Consider the following 21,670-nt stretch of genomic DNA (forward strand, 5'->3'; position numbering starts at 1 on the left):
AATGTGAACACAGCGACACTGGTACAATTACATACAAATGAAACTTGCATAAATGTGCAAGTACCGTGCTCAAACCTGGAAGAGCAGCATAATTAAGTTAATGCAGTACTAACATTCATTGCTGCCCACATGTTTTCAGCGCTTAAAGCTCCACTACCATCAGAAACAGACAGTTATGTGTTCTTACACTAAATAAACAGTACAATGGTCCTATAAGCTAAAAATGTCTGTTTCGCACAAGATTATATGTAAGTCCACCATCACTTACGAAACCGAAATTTTGGTACGCACTGTGCATACCGCTGCAGGCGTTAATGTGTCATGCCCCATCTTCTCTATGTATATGACCATGACATAGTAAGTCATGTGCAGGAGATGAGATGTTTAACAGCTGGATGCGCGCATTATTCATGTTTATTGATATTTAATGTGTCCCACAAAGGTATAATCCTCGACACGTTTTTAAGTTTCTTAACTATTTTGTAAGTCAGTGGAACAAGAACAAATGTCAAAGCACAAAGATATCTTTGAAATCTATAGATGCAGTAGTCATACTGTTTTATTTATTTATTGCAGCATGGAAAAGTCATTCATTTCAAAGATATTCTATATACAGAACCAAGATACTTTTTAACATGATTTCAAGAATAAAATAACCACACAACATACTCATGGGGATGCCTATTTCAATGACGTGCTGCGTTCCAGTAGATATTGTTATGTGTACTGTTAATATTTGTAATGTTATATATTCCTAAAGTTACCAATGTTACCCAAACGTTACAAAAGTCACTATCTGTGCTGGCCGGGGGTTACGCTGAATTTCTGCGCATGCGCCATAACTGGACTGCTCAGAAAATATAATTGCTCATAGTAATTACGTACTGTCATAGTTTGCGATTTTTGTCTTTTCTTTAAGAGACCTTGGGGAAAAGTGAAATTAACTTCAAAAGTTTGATGTATTTTTTTAACATAGAAAAACTCTGCTAAATATGATTCTGTTAGAACTTTAGCCAGCGCTCTCTTTATATCCCACAACCCCCTGCGCGCAACGTGACGTAAAGAGGTATGACCCGCTCAAACTCTGCGCATGCGTAAACACGGCACGAGTGTTTTAGGACTGTTGTACAGCGCAAACTCAGAACGCTTCTCCTCGTGGACTGTGTGCAAGGAAAGTTGCAGCAGCAGCACGCATGGTTCTCTGAAGAAAAAAAAAAAAAACAAAAACAAAAAACAGTTATATTGATATTTAGGAGTAAAGAAGTCGGCATATCTTTGAAAATGCTGGTGTTGTTCGAAACCGCCGCCGGTTATGCTATTTTCAAGGTAAGTAAGAATATGTGGTAGTATGTACATTTTTTGAATAGGCCGGTAATTGTCACATTTCTTTTTTTATCATACAGTTTTTATCAGGGATCCATAAATGCGATTATGCCTTTTATGGTTTATTTATTTATCGCGTTTATCTGCACGATAAGTTTTGGGGCCTTCCCATTACGGTGGTGCAGTCATGTGCTGGATACATTATACCACCACGTTGCAATCAGCCTCTCTGACGGAGTTTTTTTTTTGTCCTTTTGAAAACGCATGCAATAATACTAATACAATTACTATTGTCTTGAGGTCAATATTTAAATGTGCGTGTGTTTGGATTCGCATCTCTGATATTTTCAAAATAATTCAGTATAAAAATCTGACACGTGTGCTTTATTATAAACGGCAGTGTAATTTTGTTAAACTGTAGCCGTATTCGGATAATACAAATATTTCTTCAAGCAATACAAAAATGTATTAATTAGCAAGAGAAACTAACCTCATAAGTTTACAGCTATGACCAAAAGTTTTGCATCAACTATAAATTTAGCGGAAAAAAACTATATGAATATAATTTAGATATTTTATTTAACGTCATGTAATCAAAGAAACTGCAAAACGATACACTAAAGTATCGTACAAGTCTACCGGAAGCCATAAGTCGGTACAGTATTTAGTTCATGTTAGAGTTCGAAATGACAAATGTTTGTCAGTTTACAGCTACAAGGCGGTATATAATCAATATGTTAACGTAACATTATTCAGCAGGTTTCATTCGACTTTGATGCAAAATTCGCAATAACTGGATTACGCAAAATAAGTAGTGGCACAGGGAAAATAAATATGAGAACGATGAGATTGCCTTGCCCTTTTTTCTTCAAGTATATGAATAGAATGGTGTTGAGAGAAACATTTTTTTTAACTTCCAGGTTCTGGATGAGAAAAAGCTCCAGGAGGTGGATAGTTTATGGAAGCAGTTTGAGACTCCAGAAAAAGCAAATAAAATGTAAGTAAGATTTAAGGTGTCTGAGACTAGGCTTGAGGCACCTTGTTAGAAAAAGATCCACAAGAGGATAAATGTGTAGAGAATATATATTTGTGCCACATCCTGTGTGTGGCGGTCCAACATCTGCACTGATAAATTAAACCAGTGTTCTTGGCAATTGGAATAAGTAGTAGGACTAGGCCAGTAACACAGAACACCATTGGAACTAAAACATGGCACAGATGTTTCAGCTAGCCTGTCTATCTGACTGGAAAACCAAAAGGAGGAGAGATGGGAGGGAGGTATAAATCATAGCACTCCTGCTCTAACAGTAATTATTCGCCAAGGTGTTTGAAACCAGTGGCATTAACAGGAGTGCCATAATGTTATGGTAGATATGAATTGGATTCATTGTTTGAATCTCAAACTGTATGCTCGATATACCTACTGTGATACGATGCATGAATATCTGGCATAATATTTGTCACTTATCTGAACTTTAGTTAGAATCATATTTGTTTTAATTTAAGCTGTTTAAAATGCATTTTTTTGTGTTGCAGTGTAAAACTCAAACACTTTGAGAAATTCCAAGACACGACAGAAGCTCTGGCAGGTAATTTGAACCCTTAAGTTGTAGCTTTGTACGACTGTTGATGAACAAATCTAATGTCAACTGCCCTTTTATATGTTTAACATATATTAAAATTTGTTGCTAGCGGCCACTGCACTGGTGGAAGGAAAGATTGGAAAGAGCCTGAAGAAGGTCTTGAAGAAAGTGGTTGCAAAGGAAGCACATGAACAACTGGCCATCAGTGATGCCAAACTGGGAGGAGTAATCAAAGTAAGACATTCCTGTAATTTATTTCAAAGCGTCCTTCAGTATTTTGGCAGTAATTCGCGTGCAAGCTCTGTGTATTCACGCTAGGCTTAAATATAGTAGTGTATGGCTTGGTTTTCGGTATTTGTACTCCTGTGCAGATCAGACTGAATTTAAAGCACTGTGTCAGTTAATTTATCTTTCTGCACTGCAACCTCTGCACTAGTTATCTGTTCTGAAGACAAAAAAAGGATTGCCCACAAGTAATTTAGTGAAAGGGTATGGTATGTTAAGTGAAATTGGTTTGTTAGCTGAGATGCAAGTTGAAACTAATTGTTTTTCCCTTCCTCCTCTCTTGTAGGATAAGCTGAACCTGAGTTGCGTGCACAATACTGCTATTGCAGAGCTGATGAGGGGCATTCGGAACCAGATGGAATCCTTAATCACTGGCCTGCCTCCCAGGGAGATTAGTGCTATGTCTCTTGGTTTAGCTCACAGGTATGTACATTTGAATGTTCCTTCATATACAGTAGAAGCATATTCAAGTGGCTGTATTTTGAAGGGAGCTTGTACACTGAGTGGTTCCAATTTATTATCTTTTGTAAACCAAGAGATGTGAGTGGTTTTCTATCAGTGTTGGTGTATTGTGCTTACAGATAATAAACCCCCTTCAACCCTTTAAGGCCCACCTACTCTGTATGAAATGTCATATGGCCACAGCTCATGGAAAGCGCTAAGCCAGGTAAAAGCAAATTTGGAGGATAATGATAACTCCATATTTGAGACCCAGAACCACTCAGAATGGTGTCAAACATCATAAAACGAGGGATATGTTAAAATGCGGTTGTAACGACAAGCTAATTTGATTGTTTTTGTTCGTTCTTAATCAGTATGTTGAAGCAGCCTCATTTTGCATTCTGTTCACAGCTTGTCCCGCTACAAACTGAAATTCAGCCCTGATAAAGTGGACACAATGATTGTGCAAGCTATCTGTAAGTACTGCTTTGGTTTGTGTTTATTTTAGGGTAGCCATCTGGATAGTGATTTAAAAGTTTCAGCAAAGCAGTTATATAGATGAGTTTATTATAGACAAAAACTGAAAAGATGCAAGTGTTCACTTAAATTAACAAAAAGCGTGTCTTGTGTAGTGGTAAAGGATTTCATAATGTCTTCTATCTGAAATGCCTTTCTTTCATTACAACCTTAAATTCATCAAAGTGTGCTAACAGTAATTTCAAACAGCCCTGCTTGATGACTTGGACAAAGAGCTGAACAATTACATCATGCGCTGCAGAGAGTGGTACGGGTGGCATTTCCCTGAAATTGGAAAAATCATCACAGACAACCTTGCCTATTGTAAAAGTGTGAAGAAAATAGGTGAGTATCAGGTGCCCAGTGTGGTGTGAGATAGGATATAACCCCTTCGCTTAGAAACATTGATGTGGAACAAGTTGAGGGTTACACTTCATTGCATGTCTTGTATGAAGCAAGCAATCTTTGATCTTTTACATGTGTATGTAGAAATTCATACTCTTGTTGTAACATTGTTTAGACCAAAGCATGCAATAAAAGGTTAATGCCAGCCACAGAACACAAAATTGCTTATTTTAAGCAGAGCATCAACAGCTTATCAGACACATCTTGCTTATTGCTAGACAATCTGATTCAATATATAGTAATGAGCATAAAGGGTTAACCCTGTTGCATGTTTTAAAGACCAGTTTCTGTTGTATCAAAGGCTTCACACAGCATGGAGTTGACACTATACACAGCTGACTTCAGGTGCTTAAGTGTGTATTGCATTCTGCAGGGGTCAGAACCAACGTTGCCACCACAGATCTTTCAGACATTTTGCCTGAGGAGGTGGAGGGAGAGGTGAAAACAGCGGCAGAGATCTCCATGGGGACAGAGGTGTCAGAAGAAGATATTGGGAATATTCTGCACTTGTGTGACCAGGTATGTTTTAATTTTAGGTTTTGTCCAGCTGTTAATGCCTAGCTGGATGATGCTTAATTAATCGGTTGGACCGATTTTTGTTTATCATCTCTGCTTTAAACAAAAACAACATTCTGTCTCAAAAAAAAAAATACATTGGTTGATCATAAGTAGCGGTGATGATGATGACATATTGTCACTTTACTGAATAAAACATGTGGGTTTTAAGTCACTACCTCATCTGAGCTGCAACGTGATCAGTTATTTGTATTGCTGGTTGTAAGCTAGCTTATGCCTTCAGTCTCGTTCAGCTATAGATTAAACCACGTTTGCACAATCAAGCAAGGTGGAAACATAGGAATTAACTGGAACCCAGAACTGAAGCACGGATTACCTTTGTAGCATTATGGTCTCAGTATTGGTATTTTGAACATTGTTGGCTTTCTGAAAACCAAGGTTAACCTTTCAGTGTTTTCCTCTTCAGGTAATTGAGATCTCTGAATACCGTGCGCAGCTTTATGACTACCTGAAGAACAGAATGATGGCCATAGCTCCAAATCTTACTGTCATGGTAGGAGAACTTGTTGGAGCGAGACTCATTGCACATGCTGGTGAGTTTTGTTTTTCCAGTATTTTTACATTAATGTTTTACACTTGGGCAGAATTATATATTTTCTCAACTTTACATAACCAACATACCTACTTGTAGAGTTCAAGACTGTTTGACGTGCAGCAAATACTGTATTGTACTTCCTACTTTCATTGAAATAAAGGGTGGTTTCAGTGATGATGCATTTCCAAAACTTCCTGACACTTCCTGAGGGCAAGTTTAGTCACTACCTCGTCTGAGATTCCCCCTTGCAAAGAATACGTTCAGCGAAAGTTGAATATATCGTTTACATTTAACATGTTTGACCAGTAATGCAAAGCAATCCTTTTCTTAGTCATTACAACAAGCCCCCCTTTTCAGAACATCTTTTGACCTCCTCTTTGGTGTTTCCCTTGTAGGATCACTCTTGAATTTAGCAAAACACCCAGCTTCCACAGTTCAGATCCTTGGAGCAGAGAAAGCTCTCTTCAGAGCATTAAAGACAAAAAGGGACACTCCTAAGTATGGTTTGATCTACCATGCATCGTTAGTGGGACAGACGACACCAAAAAACAAGGGAAAGGTAACAGATTTAGCTTGCATTCAGAGCATGATGCAACCAAGTGTTTGAAACATTTGATTTATATTTTATGAACAGCTGTAGCAATTGTATGCATTATATTGATTCAGTGTTTAACGGGTGGCAGCATGCCTGAAGTGTTGCATTTTGCTGTACTGATCACTTCACACTTGTTTCTATGTGGCAGGATTTTAGTGTCTGTGCATGTTACCTGGTGTGGAATAGATTTATTTTACTACAAAAAGGAAATAGTAATATCAATTAGTTATTTCAAGTCCTGTGAAGTTTGTTTGTACCTGATATTAAGCTTGCTGCCTCTTGTGCAGATCTCCAGAATGTTGGCTGCCAAGGCTGCCCTAGCAATCCGCTATGATGCCCTGGGTGAGGACACAAACGCAGAACTGGGAATAGAGAGCAGAGCGAAGCTGGAGGTCAGGTTACGACATCTAGAAGAGAAAGGGGTAAGTTTGTCCTTTTTGAACATTCAAAGTCTACTGAGTGGATAAAGAGCTCTAGAGGCCTGTAGTCTGGCAAGAAAATAAAGAATCTGTTGCAAAAATAAAATGATTACCAGACAATTGGATGCACTATTTGATACTATGATTTATTTGTGTACCTATTCGTTTTTTTTTTTTTTTAAACAAACTCAGATTAAGACTCCAACTCCCTTTTTTGATGGTATAACTGAGGGCCTATATAAGCCTGACTTGGTTGTATTTTTATTTTACAGAACAGAAGGATAAGTGGAACAGGAAAAGCAATGGCAAAAACCGAGAAGTACCAACATAAGAGGTGGGCATTGGATTTCTCTATCCTTGCTCATTGATTTCTTTTAAGAGTGCCTGATCAACCATGAGGGCAATTTCAGTCACTACCTCATCTGAGAGCCCCCCCACCTGTTGTGCAATACATGCAAATGTCTGAGATATTGGTCCATAATTGGCACTGCCATGGAATATCCCCTTCAGTCACTGCATGTACAATTGTACCATGTTAAGTTTCCTATCTATTTTATAATGCATAATTTTTTTTTAATGCTTTGTCAGGGCAACTTCTCAAACTCCTTAGAGTTCACACAAACTGTTTAAGCTTTGGTATTTAGATGACTTAATTATTTCAATTCCTTTTTGCAGTGAAGTGAAAACATACGACCCATCTGGAGACTCCACATTGCCCTCGGTTTCAAGGAAAAGAAAATTAGAAGAGGAAGAGGAAGTGACTGAAGTCAAAGTGAAGAAAATGAAAAAGGACCGCGTGCCGGAAGGTTGGTGCCATGTAAATGTAACTTTAGCACAGTGAGGCTGTCCGTAATATGCAATAGAAAAGTGAATATGAGAATTGATCCAGAGCAACTTCTTTTGGTTTGATACTGTTTGCATTGATTTGAATGTGTCAGTTTTAACCCAGGGATTTCTTACAAATGAACAATTGCATGGAACCCTACACTATAAAGTTGTGGATTTGGAAAATGGGTTACAGTGTAGAATTTACTCCCAATTCTCAAATTTATACTGACTGTTGCTAAAACATTGTTGGTGTTTAAATGCCCTGTGGAATCTGGGGAGGTGGGGAAAGTACAGATTTTAATTTGTAATTGTTTGTAACACAGAAGCTGAAGAGGAGGAGGAGAGGGCAGCAGAGGAGCCTCCAAAGAAAAAGAAAAAAAAGGAAAAGCGTGAGCCGGCTGAAGAGGAAGAACCTGCTGCTGTAGAGGAAGTAAGTTTGACTATTTATTTAGAAATACTTTGAAGTTATTCACAAGTTTACACTCGGGATATAGTTGAGGAATGTCTCAAAGTGGAAATGTCATGTTGATATGTTGGTTTTGGAAATAATTTGGCTTTAGATTTACATGGGACCAGGTCAATCTAAAGTTCTGTATCTCTTTTTTTTTTTGTTTAGAATGCTTTAAACCCAGGAACAAATGTTTTCTGAATTGTTGAATTTAAATTGTTTAAAAGCACCAATATGTGTTTGTAGCTGGATATTTTCTCTCGTATTTACGAGAGTGTTGAAGTTCTGATTTGGGTTCATAACACTACCCTCTTGCGGTCTGGCTCCCAGCCTTGGGTTTTCTCTAATACACATCTCCTTGTTTTAGCCCTCGGAGAAAAAGAAGAAAAAGAAAAAGAAGAAAGCAAGGGAAGAAGAGGATGAATAAAGCAGCATTGTTTTATATTTGTTTTACCCAGTGTCTGTATTTCCTTTTAAACTTTTATACCGTTTTTAGTTTCTTATGCATTAAATAGTGACTGCCATGTGATTTGTTACACAAGCTGAGTCTTATGTGACCCTTGTATTTTAGGACTTTCATTTTGATTTGTCCACAGTTTGCACAGGTACAGATCTTACTCAAACATTTTGGACTGCTGTGTTTTTTGTTTCTTCTTCTCACTGCATAGAGTTTAACGATGAGTGATTCTAGCTCTGGATATTAAATATGTGGGCAACACCACTATCTATGAAAGGACGTGGAAGAATGAATGTTGTGTCCATGGAATAATACTTTGCAGAGCATAAATCTGTCTGACAAGTACATTGTCTCCACCTGCTCAGCAGTTCACATACCAATGTAATAATTTTATGACCCTAAACAACATACTGAAGCTGTTTTAAAGATTAAAACAGGTGCAATGTAAAATAACAATGTGGCAACAGGAACGGTAACTTCTGCAAATATACCATATTGTCTTAGTTGTAGTTTCAGTCTTCTAGACCCTTTTCCTTGGGACAAGAGGTTTACTGGCTTTAGATCATCTAGCCCCACATTATTTGTATTTGAGTCAGTTGTTGGGTTTTTAAACATTGTAATGCACTGGATGTCCAGTACTGGGGCAAAATGTTGTCCTATAATAAGGGAATTCTGTGAGGAGATAAAAGCTTAAGATTGGTTTTGTGTATCTAGAAGAGAACCATAATATCTGTCCATTCCAAAGAAAATATACATACAATAAGGAGCTAGCAGACAAGAAAATCATATTTTAATAAACTTTTAAATTTAATCCATTTTGTGTGTTCTAGACCAGTGGTTCTCAACCCCCGTCCTCAGAAACCCATGTCTTCTGGTTTTTACTCCAACTGAGCTCTGTTACTTAACTAAACCCTTAATTGAATTAATTAACTTAAATAGGCTTTTTAATTATTCTCTGCTCCTGAAAAGTTGCAGATTTCAAGTTACTTAACATTTTATAGTTGTTGAAAACAATTAAAAAAGCCTAATTAAGCTGTTTAGTTAAGTAATTGAGCGCTCAGTTGGACTGAAAACCAGAAGAGACAGGTCTAAGGAACAGGGTTGAGAAGCACGGTTCTACACAACATTGAAGTTGTACTGTGTGTGCTGTCATTTGGAATATAAATAATATTTACATAAATTTACTTGCCATGTAGAGAATAGATGTTGAACAACTGCATAACAAGGGAATGCTAAATCAATACATACAATTAATGTTTTCCTTCTGCTTTCATGTGCTTATTTTGCATAGGTATTTCTAGTTCATGAAAATAAAACACTGCTTGCCGTTCAAATTAATTTAAATAAAACCTGGTTTTGATTAAAAGTATAACAAAACGGTTATTCAGAAATAATATACAATTGGATACTATACATGTTTAAACACTAGTTTCATATAATACACCATTCTTTAGGAAAAATCAAAGCAACTTAAATATTCCTTTTCACAAACAAATGGGATCTGAGAAAACTACATCATCCAGTTCAAAGTTCAGATAAAAATAACCTGAGATGGTTCAACTGATGGATGTTTCTATACAAAGGTTTCTGTTTGCTGGTGGCAGAAACAGCCCATCTATATAGACAATCGTATTTACATGGTAAAAGTATTTTTATGACTGGAATTATCTGAATATTTCACAATGGACTAAAAGCATGTGTGCATTTAAAAATGTACTCGGGCTAAAAAGTTGCATGATTTCATGGAGTAAACTATATTGCAGACAGAAGAATGAAATTTATATAGCAGGTAAAAAAAAAAAAAAAAAAAAAATTGTTTATTGGTGGGGATGGGGAATAACATGTATTTACTTAAGTTGTCAGCATTGTTTTAACCTAATAACTTATTAATTACCTACAAAATAAATGTCAATATTTTAAGTTGTTTTTACTATATTCCATTATCAGATTCAAAACTATCCCCAGCAATGTAAAGAAGAGTAAGCTTCCTTCAAAACCAATTGTCAAGGAAGACCAGACCAGTCATTTTCAATGTGGAGACAGTCAGCAGATCTTTGTCTTTTAATTTGGAAAGTTCAATCATAATTTTGGTCATTGTAAGGTAGTAAAACCACTGAACTTTCCATTCCCACGCTTGACATGAAAGTTCCGTGGGAAATCGTCGTGAAACACTTTTACATGATCTGAGTATGTTTGGTACGGTTTATCATACACATTCCCCTTTCCAATATTTTTACAGACGTATTTCTGATTTGTCATCAAGCTCAATTTCATATAAACAGTAGTCATGCTAGTACGATTACCATGTATGGTACATTCGTGTAAAATTATATATATATATATATATATTATATATATTAGATATATTATATATATATATTATTTAATTATTATATAATAAACAATAATAATGATAATGACCTCTTGCATAGCTGAATTGTAATTGTACCACTTGCCCCTTCAAAAGTTTTGTTCCTGTTCATTGGTCCTGCTGCCCCATTAAACTGTACAGAAAGTTCTTAACAGAAACAGTGAATTCAGGGCTTCAAGGCTCTTGAGTTGGCGAGGCTTACGTGAGTTTAGCTGGCATTCTAATTGTAACAGTCCCACTGGTGTAAGGCAGGGTTCTGGTCTGTCTGATCAGTGCCCAGCTGCGTTGCCACCTTCTGAAATGCTCTTGTCATCAGCTTCCACTTTTTCCTGGCTCGAGCAAACTGAGTTGTTCTGAGCTAAAATATCACAGAAATAAATTAAAATGTGATGAATTCATATTAACTTACTTTATACACACTGATTCATAAAGAACCCATAACAGGTAAAAAACATGACAGATAAGGTGTGTTATTTATGAATCACCCAGTATAACACAGTATTAAAGTAAAAGTAATTTAGAGTGTCTAACATTCTGCATCAGGATTTGGTAATAATGCTCCTTCATAATGGATACCAGGCATTGTTTCTGAACTAACTAACAAATACAAAAAAATAACTACAAATTAAGAGTTAAAACTTTAGTACTACAGTGGAATTCCTAGATCATGACCACCATAGGGGAAATGGTCCAAATAGACGAGGAAGATCCTCAGAGTTTTCATCTTCAAATTGTATGAGACTGATGGACGGCCTTAATGGTGTGTTGGTTTTTAAATAGAGCTGGATTTTACTGTACAATCTTTGGGCAAGAGACCTAAGGTTCAAATTATAATGGAAAACTTAAAAGAAACCAAGTCAACTACAAACATCTTTTCTGCTCGTGCCTTCATCAGTGTCTTAAGTGTGTTAGTGTTACTCAGCTCTATAACAATGTGCTGTGTGTCTACTTGAGTTTCTAAAGTACTGTTTTTGTCTCCAAATGAGATAGCATTCCATTCATTTCTACCAGCAGCAGAGGAATATCATTGCAGTTTGAAATGAGATGGATGGTTTCATGGAGCAGTTAGAAACGTGCATTAAAGCTTTACTTCAGAAAGCTTACCAATGCTGGCCGGGTCATCCACAATGTCCACTGGAATGGTCTGCCCATCTTCCAGCAGGATCTGGTGCATCCCCCCCTCCATGGAGCTCTCCCCCACAGCAGACACTGCCACCAGCTGGCCCATACCCAGGAGGCTGGGGTCAGGGATGGACACATTGACCAGGGTGGGCGGCGCCATCACATTCTCTGAAAGGGAGGCGCTGGGCTGCAGGAACTGCGTGGGACTCAGGAGCAGAGGCTGGGAGGTGGAGAGGCTTCCTGAGTCCAGGATCTCTGTAGCCTGGCTGACTGCTGGGAGGGGCTGGGCATTCACTGCCATCAGTGCAGGTAACCCATCATGGGGATTGAATGTGGGCTGCAGATGAATTCCCTTCATCAGGAGACAAGCATCACTATATACAATATCAGTGGTCTTGCACATAAAACCTAAAATTCTATAGAAACATAGATGAAAATACACGTTCCATAATTTCATTGACATATGGTTTCAATAGCAATTGAAACCGGGAGAACCAAAAATTTTAAACATCTGTTAAAACTGTCATAGGGTCATTCCAGCTCAAGTGGACCAACAAAAAGCCAGTAAAGCATGGTTAAAAGAGATGTTATATTTCTAGGTCTGTATCATCAAAAGGAGGAAGCATCTCTGCCGAATTTAGTCCACTTGAGCTGGAATGACCAGACAGGTTGTAGGGCCATCTTCAGAAGCCAGCAAGTGACTGATTTGACTTGGCTAGTCTCAGATGTGTTTAAATTGTTCTGGAGGGATACAGGACAATTCATAAGCAAAATTCCTCAAGAAATGTGTGCAGGAAGCACTGCGAGAACTGCATGCTTGCCAAGAGCCTTAAACCAAAGTCTGTCAGATTTGCTGATTGTGAGCAGAAGTGACTTGGAAAGGAAAGATTTACACAAAAGCATGTAGACGATTGCTCACCTGTAACTGTGCAAACATCTTGGGCTGTAGAGAGGAGAAGGAACTGAGGAGCTGGACTGCCTCAGGAGACAGAGTGTCACTGACTTCCGGATTCCTTGCCTTTGAGATCATCGAATTCACCGGGGCTTCTGTAAGGACACCAACAACCAAATCATCCAACAAGCCATTTATTCAGAAACTGGCATCGAACTACTACTTACAGTCAAGGAAATGCCTACCTCTCTATTTGTGTATGTACTATTTTGTAAGACTTTGCAGTTTGCACACTATATTTTAAAACTGCTTGGAAATTTTCGGCTAGTGCCTTCATCAGTGTTGCTTGAAATCTAGGATATTACCTTCCATTGTTGTTGGAGCAAGTGTCAATGTCACTGTCTCTGTTAGTGGGTTTCCACTGTCTGTAGTCCACTGAAGCTAAAGAAAAGCAGAACAAAAGAACAGTAACTTCTGACACTTTGTACTTCCATATCCTCTCCAGACCTCAGGGTCTACTCTAATGGAACATAAATACAAATCACACAGGGAGAGCTGTACTATACAACATGATATCCACCCCTGAGAGGGATGAAAATAGGCTTGTATCCTTACATCTCCAAACTGTAACTGCTGTATAGCATCAACATCAGGGGTCTACTTTACATTATTTTGGTCTGTCAGCTGAGCTTAGTGCATACCCTTGTATCAGCTGCCTCTGGATTGTAATCAGGATTTTCCTGGTGAAGGGCCTTCTGTGCCTCGTGGATATGATTCTTAATGTCATTCACTGTTGGAAAGTAGCACAGGTTGTGTCTTTCAGGAACCTCATCTGCTTTGAACATCTCTCGCTCTACGAACTTCCTGAAAACCGGAATGCAAAACAAAAATTTGCATCCTGTTATCTTGCTCAGAATACACACTACAGACAGTAAGCATTCTGCTGCCCTTAAAGACAAATGAGTGAAGTATGAGCTGCTCTGGTTGCATGTATTAATCTGAGCAGAGTCAATAGCCATCACATTTTTGGTGTCCTTGAAAACTGGTGAAACTACAGGTCAGCACCTGAACTTGAGTCAAAAGCCAGGTCCATACCAAACTTACCAAAGTTACCAAAAATGTTTGGCTAAGTACTGTAAGCACTGCAGGACTTCAAGGCTTTGGTTTTATCCTTATCTAGCAGTATGCTTTTTAAACACACTGTGCAGTGCCATGAATAAACATGTGAACTGCAATGAAACCAAACCCTTAACTCACAAATCATTACTTCTGTGTTAGAACTACATAACATAAAGTAACTTTATTTAGTTGATTTGTGGTGTTCACTTAATTAAAATGAAAGATAGCTTGTAAATTAAAATGACCTGAGCTGTTTCCTGACCATGTAGACCTGGTCGTATCCCTGAGAGACCAGCTCACAGATCTTCTCAGCCACTCGTGGGTGCAGGCGCGAGGGAACGCAGCTGGTGTCCTCTCCCGGCACCTCCTCCTCCTCTTCCGGCTCCTCTTCCTCAGGCACAGGCAGGGGGAGCTGAGTCGTGGGCGGAGGGAAGTACGCAGTCTCCAAGTCATGGTACTGGTGGGCCTTCTGAGTGGGCAGCTGAACATAATACCTGTCAAGATAATACAGAGGTGATAACATTTAAAAGAGAGACCGACACAGGGGTTAACTCCACTATTTTATCGCCTTACTTCCCTCCTTCTGGTTCTTTGATTTTAAAACTGTTAAACCAATGCTTCCTGGTAGTTAATAAATAATTAATAAATAAATAAATAAATAAATAAATAATACTTAATAAATCCCTGTGCTCTAAGTCACATGGTCTGACTGAAGATAAACCAGTGGTGCAAATGTGGGGGGGGGGGTGAATAGGGCGGGATTTGAAAATTTTGCACCAGTAAGCTCTTTGTTGCTGAGCTTTCAAAACAGTTTAGCACCAAATTTCAAAACGATTTGCACCCCGGAGACAGACCAATTCCTGTCTACAGTGCTGGAAGTTATTAAGTATCAAGAAGCAAACAGTCATTTTTAATGTAATACTGTGTTGTAATATAGCAAAATTTGTAAAGCTGGTGATACACTGGACACAGTGTAGTACACGAGTGACTGAACATTGCAAACGTACCTCAACACTCCTCCTGCCTCCCACAGGCTCTTCTTGAGATTCAAAAAAGCTTTCTCTTGTTCTTGTCTGACAATTTTCTTGTCAACTTTGGGGTCTGTCGGCACTCTGTGTTCAGGGAACTTCTTTACCTTCTTGATGTAAATCCTGGGGGGAGGATTTACAACAGCAGAGAAACCAAAAATACGAATTTCCATATAAATGAATGCTCCCCTCTTTTGAAATGGCTCATGAAAATCACCTTTTTTAAAATACTGATATTGCTACTTTTTTTGTTTTAAAGCAAGAATCTGTCTTTGTAAGATGCAGTTGCACCAAAGGTTGTCTTGTGTACTGATAAAAGGGAATGGGTGCTACTCGCTATGACTTTCTCCTCTTTCTCTATGTTAATGCATGGCCCTTACCTTGCTGGACAGGTTGCTTTGTATTGCTGGTTTGGGTTGATATCACTCTCTACAGTCTTCTTAGGCTGTAGTCCTTTCCGTCTTGGTCCAAACTGACACTCCATCACTATAGCCCTGCTGCCTGCATCGGAAAGAGTCACAAAATATGGGCAGATTTAACATGAACAGCGCAACATCAGTGATTAAGCTCCTTAAACCGGAATGTGGGCTTTCAAAGAAGTACTGAAGGATTGATAAACCATATGAAAACATACTACATAATGGGTTTCAGTCATCCATCAGACTTTCCTCGAATAGTAAGTAAAACCATATTTAACTCGTTAGTAATCAGGCCCCACTTGCGGAGTAAAATCTGACAGGTCACTGAGACCCATAATGTATCCCCCATATCTTAAATCCTGCGCAGACTTGCCTGCATTCACAAAGGGTATCCCGTCGTAGGGCACATACTGAGACTTCCACATGAGCCTGGTGGCCGGTTTGGCCGGGCTGGGAGACTGCCGGGTCCCCCACACGCTTTGAGTCTGCTGCTTGTGCAGCGTCAGCACCCCCTCCAGCTCAGCTTCGTTCATACAGTAACCGCGGAATGAGTCACCGATTTTCTGAATTCCAGTGTAAAGGAAAACAAAACACTTGGAGATTATGGGTAAACAAACAGCATGCACAACAGAGAGTAGGGCGATAGAAAGCACAAATGAACAGGTTTACACCCCAGCTGGTCTTACACCCTGTATCTAATCGTACTGGGGTGTGAAGTGATCAGACAGCCGATGATAAAAGAAAACAGGCGCTGTTATTCCACACTGCTGCCTACCCTCATGCTGAGGAACTGAAAGGGGTAAATGTTTACAGTGGTAAATCTTTTATACATTTTGGTGATGACTCACTGTGCGAATTTAAGCCTTTCAAAAGCTATAATTGTGGTTTTACAGCTTATTTCCACAACTGAACCATTTAGAGGTTGGGCACAATCAGTACTGTATGGTCTATTCATGAGATGGCCTTCTACAGTAAATGACACTGTCAAATGTACATGTTTATTTAAATGAATAGCAGGGCATACTGCATTGATAGTGGCTCTTGTGTGCAATCTGGGTTAGAACAACGGTGCAGTATGTGCATCCTGTCCTTTTCTCAGTTAATGGGAATGCATGTGAATCATGCTTTCTGGTTGTCTGAAAGGGGTGCAATGAGGGATTCTCAAAGCGCATGAAACTGACCTCACAGCTCCTGAGTCTCCTTGCCCAGGCGGGTGTGTTGGGGGGGAGAGGCTTGGGAGGCACTGCAAAACAGTTATCAGTACTGTGGAAGAAATCAAAGCAAAATGAAAAGGGAAGCACGGCCTCTTTGAACCATCTGTTTGTCATCTGTCATCACAAGTGCAGGAGCTCATCAATATGCATGTCGTGGGATAACATGGGTTTGGGCCTGCATCATAGCTGGAACGGACAGGATACGTGGGCCCTATCCACAACGCATTTACACTTCTGCTTCTGGGGAAAACAGAACTAACCGAACTATAATGTAAGAAAAACAGCAAGAAACAAATTGAGGTGCACGTACAATCTGTTAAATTATCCCATTAGTTAGTGTCTCAAGCTTTGTAAGATTGTTAGGAAGTGGAGTGGCATTATGGGGCAAACAGAAGCCATGACCATGCCCCTTGTAACTAGTTCCTCGTTATAAAGGAATGCCTAATAAAGGAGAAGCACTTCTGGGGCAGAATAGCAGAGTTCAACACAAAACATATGTAACTGTAACATAAGTGCTGACGTTGTTAAAAAAAACAGACTCCCACCTGGGTTCTGTGTTTTTCGGCATGGTAAAGGAAGGCTGGGAGAGCGCCACATAGCCACTTGTGCTGTCTTCTATTGCACTCAAGGAAACTGTTTGCAATTCACCGACTGATGTCTTTTCTTCACAAGAATCTATGTACAAGATGAAAAAGGTACTCTTTAGCAACTATAAAATATCTACTACGCGTTATCAGAATCTTACCTCTGTACCCTTAACATAACATCTTACTCTGTGTGGCTGTCACATCCAGGAGCTGTCCCTGAGGTAGTAACATCTGCGCTGATCCTAACTGGCTGGATGGAATCACATGGAAGACCTGTCCATTCTCTGATTGGCCAGTGACAATCACCTATAGACAGAGAAACAGACAGACATGCGTTAAAAAACAATTCAGAGAAAAAATGACAGAGGCTTATTATAAAAATGACAGAGGCTTATTATAAAAATGATAGAGGCTTAGCTGAATGAATCTGAAAGCAATGCAGAACGCTGGTTCACACCATTATATAAAAAATTATAATTAAGTTGATTTAAAGTCCCTGCATAGACATTAGGGGCAAGCTTTGAATTAGAATAAATGATTACTTACTAGTTCGTCTGTTTTATCATTTTAATAAAGTTGAGTTTGATAAATATATATATATATATATATATATATATATATATATATATATATATATATATATATATATATATATATTTTTTTTTTTTTTTTAAAACAGTGTCCCTTGTAAAAGTTTCCCACAGTAAAACCATAGCAATGTGTAATAAAGCATAGTGAAAGCTTGGCACAGCATACCAGCATGACAAGCTAGGGTAAACTATGGTAAATGCACAGAACAACCATGGAAAAACTGCAGAAATACTGCGCAAGCTTTCATATGGGGTGAGTTCTCTCCACTCTACATGAACATCCCATCTTGACCTTCAACCTCACATGAACCCAGGAGTGCTTGGATACACTTACTCTTACAAAACTCTCATAATACAATCAGGTGAAAATGCTTCTGTTCAAATGGCCCCCAGAACTGCTGTGTTACTAACCATGCGCTCGTACTGGACAGGCTGTCCATTCTGATCGAAGATGTGGAATTGACTGCTGGCGTTGGGATGGCTGTGAGACGCTTGCTCAGGCACATTCTCACACGCTGGGGGATTGTCTGTTATTTGCAGTGTGATCGGCAGGACTGCAGAGGAGTTTTGGTGTTCCAGGGTCAGCTGGCTGGCATTGATACCGGGCAGCTGCTTGAAAACACAGGGAGGGTAAAAAGAAATGGCTTTACTGTATAACTCTCTGAGTGCCACAGAGCATTACATCTATATAACAACCCATCTCTGCTCAAGTTGAAATATGAACTCATATCTTACCCATCTTTACACTCAACTAATAATAGGGTATATATGTAGTGTTGTACTTGCAAGTGTTTCTATTACAATTTACAATTACTAAAACAAACAGAAAAACATATGGCTTATATTTTGTATGGCTCATTTTTAAGTTGTTATGTTTTTTTTTTTTGTTTTTTTTTTAACTCAAGGGGATTCAGGATTTTTATTAGACTAAAGACCTCTTTATTATTAGTTGTGGCGTTTGCTTTGGGACCATCCAAATGGGCGTTTCACTGAAGGATGAGCTATCCCAAAAGCCATGTCCTTTTCATCCAAAATGAATAAAATAAGTTCTCTATGATTTGCCCCATAGTGACAGGAAGAATTTTAAGCTGTCCATGTGATGCAGGGTTTAGTTACACAATTTAAACTGCTGCCACACCACAATTAGCTTTTTGGGGGATATTTAGCAGTAGAAATCTGCATCAAGCCTGTTCTTCAGAAAACAGTCACAGAGTGGTCACTTTGGAGACTATTGCTTGTGAAACAATCTGTACAGTATTGACTGTGGAAGCACCTGCCAACCAACCAATCACCAATTATCATCCCTCTATCAAAATGTGACTTGTACAGGAGAGATGCAGATGTCAGTGAATTTGCAGAACTTGATCATTAGTCATGGCAGGCATTTATATTTACATAAAAGTGTGTGCTAGACATCACAGGTCTTTGTCCAGACGTTGATTCCGGCTACACACCTGGAAAACCTGCTGTGCACTCTCAGGTACCTCTGCAATGTTGGGCTCTGCTCCCAGTAATTCATTTGCTCTCTCCATACAGATTTCATTCTCTTCCATGTCCCATGAACCTGGCAAAAAAACAAAAAAAACAACATACCGTTTGAGCACTGTGCGCACACTCTCACACACACACACACACACACACACACACACACACACACACACACACACACACACACCTGTCCCTGTGCATGTAATGGAAAAGCAGGTGTTGTTGACTGCTTTAAGAGTGCAAAGTAAGAACAACATTTATGAAGAGCTGTATGGTTTGTGGAATTATGCTTCCTGTAAATTTCACATGGCTTGCCATTAAATATGCTTCAAACAACCAACCATAAAAATGGGTGGGGTTGTACTAGTCAAATAGTCAATTTACTGGATTTTTAATAGAGGACATTCAGAAAAATATATTCTCAAAGCTAAAACACAGATACTATTTATTTACTAACCAGTATTTGTTAGGTGCTATATGAAGCAATTCATTCAAACATCACATTGTGCTTCACAATACCCAATATACACGTAACAATAGAATGCCTTTAAATACCCATTCACTTTAAAATCAGTCATATTTTATGTCACAGTTCCGCAGCATTTTGAACCTAGATGTTTTAGACATGACCTCTATCAGTGCATGGCCCCAGGGTCGCAGATTATTAGAAAACCCTTGGCTATTTAAATAATTAACTGAAAACACTTAGCTATTTTAATAAGTGGAATAAGGGACGCTCTTGCTGGTCTCCACCCTTTACTACACCCCTGAACAGTGGATCCAGCAAAACAATAAGAATATGGTTCAGTACGTTGGTGTTACACCTTGTGAATGTGGACTAATTAGAAGCAACACAGGGCCTTCACCAACAATATCGGACGTACGTGCGTGTGTGTGTGTGTGTGTGTGTGTGTGTGTGTGTGTGTGTGAAACGTTTCCTAAGCATTTTTTTTTTTTGTAAACCCTGGATTTACTGGTTAGATTGGGGTCTGACCTTTAAATAATTCTGCTTTGGGAACTAAAAAACACAACAGAGCACAGTCATAAAGTTTGGACATTGATGCTTCCCATCCCAGGTTAAAGTAATTTCAAATATTAAAAATAATAATAATAATAATAATAATAATAATAATAATAATAATAATAATAATAATAAGGTTGGGTGATCCTAATTGTTTTAAGAATTAGAATTGTACTGTAGTAGTACGCAATGAAACAGCTATTGGTTACATTGATAACCAGTAACAGACTCCTAGAGCAACTGTAGCTTTTAGGTAAAGTAAGTATGTATGTAATGGATACAGTTAGCTGCTTACTTACAGAAAATCTATATAAAATGAGAAACATCATAAGCACACGTGCTGGTTACACACTGCAGCGAAGCCACGAGGATCATTTACATCAGTGTGTCAATAAGGTTGTTATAAATATCCGTTATAACCTACATGGCTTTAGAAATTCAATAATGTCTAATAATAATCCCTAAAATAATGTAGCAACATACCGGTAAACACTAATGCAGTAGCAATACAGAAGCAATACCAGTACAGACTAAATAACTATAAACTATATTAGCACCTTATTTCCTGTCTTTAATTGCATTCTAATTTTCAACGGCAAACTATTATTATTATTATTATTATTATTTTTTATCATACTAAATAAAGGAAACAGAAGCCTCACATAAAGGGAAGTTTTAAAAAAAAAGTCAATAAAATATAATTGACATACAACACTTTATTGGGGGGGGAGGGGGGGGGCAGATTATTACATGGTCTAAATAGTAATAACTCAATCCTGTACTGAAGGCTAACGAAAAAAAAGCCCCTTAGTTATTTGCATTTTATACACCACGCATTTACAAGAACGCCATGTTGGATGATGCAGGAATAAAGATTTTCTTAAATGCTGGAATTAAAACGAATTCCCTTCCAGGAAAACAACAGCTGTTATCGATTCAAAGCATGCTGTGCCTGCCCTGTCTCTTTAAACTGCTTCCTCTCTGGAGTTCAAGAATGGAATTAAAGCTAGGAAGGACAGAAAATTCAAAACGAGTCTACTCAACCTCGTCTTCAACCCGGACTTCACTCGTTGCCACCATGGAGACAAAGCGCGAGCACCGTACCGCAGGGAAAGTACACAACACTAACACTCGCAGGCCACCGTAATTCGACCCGGAACGTAATAAACACTCTCAATACATCAGTCAAGCTGTTCTGACTTTATTGAAGCAGATCAACAATTATACATACTTTAGGGCATAAATAGTTAAATCACTGTGCAATGCCATTGTTGCAGAACACGTGACAATGAACACGATTTAGGCTAGAACTATTAAAGAAGCAAGGGTCGTACCAAATCCTATATATATATATATATATATATATATATATATATATTATATATATATATATATATACCCCTTTAAG

The 21,670-nt window shown here is 38.5% G+C and overlaps 2 protein-coding genes and 1 non-coding gene across 7 annotated transcripts; 2 read left to right on the forward strand and 1 right to left on the reverse strand.

The window, feature by feature from the left end:
* Nucleotides 1–1,126: 1,126 nt before the first annotated feature.
* On the forward strand, nt 1,127–10,331 carry LOC121323287 (nucleolar protein 58-like). The gene is made up of 15 exons (XM_041264259.1): nt 1,127–1,326; nt 2,244–2,320; nt 2,860–2,912; nt 3,016–3,140; nt 3,478–3,614; nt 4,044–4,108; nt 4,359–4,493; nt 4,927–5,072; nt 5,536–5,662; nt 6,060–6,223; nt 6,547–6,681; nt 6,951–7,012; nt 7,354–7,484; nt 7,830–7,936; nt 8,322–10,331. Exons 1-15 carry the CDS (start codon nt 1,282–1,284, stop codon nt 8,379–8,381), a joined length of 1,569 nt encoding a protein of 522 aa, XP_041120193.1. The 5' UTR covers nt 1,127–1,281; the 3' UTR covers nt 8,382–10,331.
* LOC121323728 lies at nt 5,220–5,303 on the forward strand. Its single transcript, XR_005951170.1, has one exon. It is a non-coding gene; the product is annotated as a small nucleolar RNA SNORD11B (small nucleolar RNA).
* Nucleotides 10,332–10,822: 491 nt separating the features above from the next.
* On the reverse strand, nt 10,823–21,575 carry LOC121322660 (calcium-responsive transcription factor-like). 5 transcript variants are annotated; one of them, XM_041262855.1, is made up of 15 exons: nt 21,307–21,575; nt 19,238–19,317; nt 18,165–18,362; nt 17,349–17,469; nt 17,122–17,251; nt 16,544–16,625; nt 15,736–15,925; nt 15,324–15,444; nt 14,923–15,066; nt 14,161–14,409; nt 13,498–13,660; nt 13,162–13,237; nt 12,824–12,951; nt 11,887–12,256; nt 10,823–11,140 (listed from the first exon to the last, which is right to left on the reverse strand). In XM_041262855.1, the coding sequence occupies exons 2-15, from the start codon at nt 19,304–19,306 to the stop codon at nt 11,052–11,054; spliced, it is 2,130 nt and encodes a 709-aa protein (XP_041118789.1). In that variant the 5' UTR covers nt 19,307–19,317; nt 21,307–21,575; the 3' UTR covers nt 10,823–11,051. The 5 variants fall into 5 exon arrangements, with proteins under 5 accessions (XP_041118789.1, XP_041118787.1, XP_041118788.1 ...); XM_041262853.1 differs by having other exon boundaries at nt 19,208–19,317; XM_041262854.1 differs by having other exon boundaries at nt 11,887–12,241; nt 18,165–18,365; nt 19,208–19,317.
* Between the last annotated feature and the right edge of the window lie 95 nt (nt 21,576–21,670).

Source organism: Polyodon spathula, chromosome 11 (assembly GCF_017654505.1).
Source record: "Polyodon spathula isolate WHYD16114869_AA chromosome 11, ASM1765450v1, whole genome shotgun sequence".
Lineage (NCBI taxonomy): Eukaryota > Metazoa > Chordata > Actinopteri > Acipenseriformes > Polyodontidae > Polyodon > Polyodon spathula.

Bases quoted from the DNA above. Each gene is read 5' to 3' on its own strand.
- LOC121323287 (XM_041264259.1), top strand. From the start codon at position 1,282: ATGCTGGTGTTGTTCGAAACCGCCGCCGGTTATGCTATTTTCAAG. The intron at 5,073-5,535 runs GTATGTTTTAAT...TTTCCTCTTCAG, and splicing joins TTCTGCACTTGTGTGACCAG to GTAATTGAGATCTCTGAATA. The intron at 6,224-6,546 runs GTAACAGATTTA...CCTCTTGTGCAG, and splicing joins CACCAAAAAACAAGGGAAAG to ATCTCCAGAATGTTGGCTGC.
- LOC121322660 (XM_041262852.1), bottom strand. From the start codon at position 19,306: ATGGAAGAGAATGAAATCTGTATGGAGAGAGCAAATGAATTACTGGGA. The intron at 13,661-14,160 runs GTCATTTTAATT...TCCGGTTTTCAG, and splicing joins ATGGTCAGGAAACAGCTCAG to GAAGTTCGTAGAGCGAGAGA. The intron at 11,141-11,886 runs GTAAGCTTTCTG...GTGATATTTTAG, and splicing joins GGATGACCCGGCCAGCATTG to CTCAGAACAACTCAGTTTGC.